The following is a 3,248-nucleotide window of genomic DNA, read 5'->3' on the forward strand; positions in this document are numbered from 1 at the left end:
CTCAAAAAAAAAAATAAATAAATAAAAATACAAACATTAGCTGGGCATGGTGGCGTGTGCCTGTAGTCCCAGCTACTCCGGAGGCTGAGGCAGGAGAATCAATTGAACCCGGGAGACGAAGGTTGCAGTGAGCTGAGACTGCACCACTGCACTCCAGCCTGGGTGACAGAGCGAGTCTCCATCTCAATAAATAAATAAATAAATAAATAATAAAAATAAAGTTCTCCTGTGCACTTTAAGCAAAGGTGATCCCGCGTCTTATGAAGCAGATCTAATTGGAAAAAACATCTCCTTTCTAATTATCTTACCTGTTTTCATTGAGAAAGCTTCAAGTTCATCGTGTTTATCTAGAAAATAGGAGGGAAGAAAAGGAATTATGCTAATCCTTGGGGGCAGGAGTCCTCTCATCCTACTTATAGACTTCCTGTCTTCTTTGGGAAGCAGAAAAGAGAATGGCTTCTCCAATCCCTAGATGCTTCCTGGGTCCTCAGAGCATGGACAGAGCCTCAGATTACTCTTCCTAATACTCATGGAGTTTGCTAGTATTTATGAATGACACTGCTAATGCCCCCTCCAGTATGATTCCTTGCCAGTCGTCTTTATCTTGACAAAGAACACCATTCACCCAAATTCTTTCTTTCTCTCTTTTTTTTTTTTTTTTTTTTGAGTCTTGCACTGTTACCCAGGCTGGAGTGCAGTGGCGTGATCTCAGCCCACTGCAACCTCCGCCTCCTGGGTTTAAGAGACTCTCCTGCCTCAGCCTTCCAAGTAGCTGGGATTATAGGCACCTGCCACCACACCCTGCTAATTTTTGTATTTTTAGTAGAGATGGGGTTTCACCATGTTGGCCAGGCTGGTCTCAAACTCCTGGCCTCAAGTGATCAACCTGCCTTGGCCACTCAAAATGCTGGGATTCCAGGCATGAGCCACTGCACTCGGCCTATATTTCTATCTCCCCAGTGGCACCATTTAGTCTAAGTTAAAATATCACCTACTCAGCCAGGTGCGGTGGCTCAGGCCTATAATCCCAGCACTTTGGGAGGCCGAGGCAGGCAGATCACGAGATCAAGAGATTGAGACCATCCTGGATAACATGGTAAAACCCTGTCTCTACTAAAAATACAAAAATTAGCCAGGTGTGGTGGCGGGCGCCTTTAGTCCCAGCTACTTGGGAGGCTGAGGCAGGAGAATGGCGTGAACCCGGGAGGCCGAGCTTGCAGTGAGCTGAGATTGCACCACTGCACTCCAGCCTGGGCGACAGAGCGAGACTCCGTCTCAAAAATAATAAATAAAGTATCACCTACTCACCAGTCCCTGGCAATCACCAGTAGACTCTCTGCTTCTGTGAGTTTGGCTTTTTCAGGCTACACATGTGAGTGAGATCATGCAGAATTTGTCTTTCTGAGTCTGGCTTATTTTGTTTAACATAATGTATGGGGAGATGTTGATGAAAGTTATAAATTTCCAGTTTTTTTTTTTTTTTGAGACAGAGTCTGGCTGTGTCGCCCAGGCTGGAGTGCAGTGGCGCGATCTCGGCTCACTGCAAGCTCCGCCTCCCGGGTTCACGCCATTCTCCTGCCTCAGCCTCCTGAGTAGCTGGGACTACAGGCGCCTGCCACCACGCCCGGGTAATTTTTTGTATTTTTAGTAGAGACGGAGTTTCACCATGTTAGCCAGGACAGTCTCAATCTTCTGACCTCGTAATCCACCTGCCTCGGCCTCCCAAAGTGCTGGGATTACAGGCGTGAGCCACCACACCCAGCCCTAAATTTCCAGTTCTAAGATGAAGAAGTTCAGGTGCACAGCATGGTGGCAATGGATGTGCTAATTAATCTGACTGTGATCATCGTTACATAATGTACAGGTGGATCAAATCATCAGATTGTATACCTTGAATATATACAATCTTCATTTGTCAATTTGATATTTTGAAATTTAAAAAGTCATATTGCCTGAAATGCAGCAACTCTTACCACATCTAATCCCTTATTTTCCAAAAACAGCCAGAGGCCAGGCATGATGGCATGTGCCTGTAATCTCAGCTGCTTGGGAGGCTGAGGTGGGAGGATTACCTGGGCCTGGGAGGTCAAGGCTGCAGTGAGCTGTGATCGCACCACTGCACTCCAGCCTAGGCAACAGAGTGAGACTCTGTCTCAGAAAAAAAAAAAAAAGCAGCCAGTGACCCTTCAAGCATATAAATAAAATCATGCCATTCTCCAGCTCAACTTCATCAGTGGGTTCCTGTTTTTTCAAAGCAGACTCTAGGACCAGTTCAAACACCCACAAGACCCTAGATGCTCTAGGCCCTGCCTTCTATCCACACCTTTTATTCTGCTGTTCTTTTCTCTGTCCTCCTTTCTGTGTCTCAGTCATTTCAGGAACACTCACACTTCTGGGACTTTGCTTTTGCTGCTCTCTCTCCCTGAAGGGCTCTTCTCCAGACATCGATGTGGTTGGGTCATTCTCATATTTCATGCCTGTGACAGATAGACCTTAAGGGGGCACTCAGGAGACTCAGGAGCCCTGCTTTCTGGTGTTCATGCCTTTGTCTAATCCCCTCACCTTGAGTGTGGAGACCTGTGACTTTCTTCTCACCGATAGATATGGCAAAGGTGATGGGATGTTATGCTCTTGATTATGCTACATTACATAAAACTGTTTGCTAGGGCATTTGCTCTCTCTCTCTCTCTCTCCTCTCTCTCTCAATCTGTCTTCTTGTAAGTGCTGCAGAATCAGTCTAGCATGAATCCTACAGCTGCAAAGAACCAGATATTGCTAGCAACCACAGGAGTGGAGAAATGGACCCTTCCCCAATCAAGCCTCCAGATGAGAACCCAGCCCTGTTTGAGAGCTTGATTGCATCCTTATGAGAACCAAAGCAGAGCACTCGGCTAAGCTGTGCCTGGACTCCTGATCCACATCAACTGTGAGATAATAAATAGGTGTTTCAGGCTGCTAAATTAGGGGTAATTTGTTATGCAGCCATAGATCACTAATACAATGCCTCTCACAGTTATTCTCCATCTATAATGTGTTTTTTAATTACTCTGATATCTTTCTGTTATTTATTTCTTTCTTCCAAAGAAAAATGTGAGCTCTGGAAACCATCATCCTTAGCAAACTATCACAAGAAGAGAAAACCAAACACCGCATGTTCTCACTCATAGGTGGGAACTGAACAATGAGATCACTTGGACTCGGGAAGGGGAACATCACGCACTGGGGCCTATCATGGGGAGGGGGGAGGG

General features: G+C 45.9%; 1 protein-coding gene across 2 annotated transcripts in view; it reads right to left on the reverse strand.

Moving 5' to 3' along the window:
- Positions 1 to 3,248, reverse strand: part of VSTM1 (V-set and transmembrane domain containing 1) — a 23,890-nt gene that overhangs the window by 8,769 nt on the left and 11,873 nt on the right. Inside the window, exon 4 of one of the 2 annotated variants that reach the window (XM_017871779.1) lies at positions 309 to 347. The exons of the other annotated variant lie outside the window; for it this stretch is intronic. Within the exon in view, the coding sequence (XP_017727268.1) occupies positions 309 to 347 (39 nt within the window). The remainder of the gene's footprint in view (positions 1 to 308; positions 348 to 3,248) is intronic. 2 annotated transcript variants of the gene reach the window in all.

Source organism: Rhinopithecus bieti, unplaced genomic scaffold (assembly GCF_001698545.2).
Source record: "Rhinopithecus bieti isolate Rb0 unplaced genomic scaffold, ASM169854v2 scaffold_6949, whole genome shotgun sequence".
Classification (NCBI taxonomy): domain Eukaryota; kingdom Metazoa; phylum Chordata; class Mammalia; order Primates; family Cercopithecidae; genus Rhinopithecus; species Rhinopithecus bieti.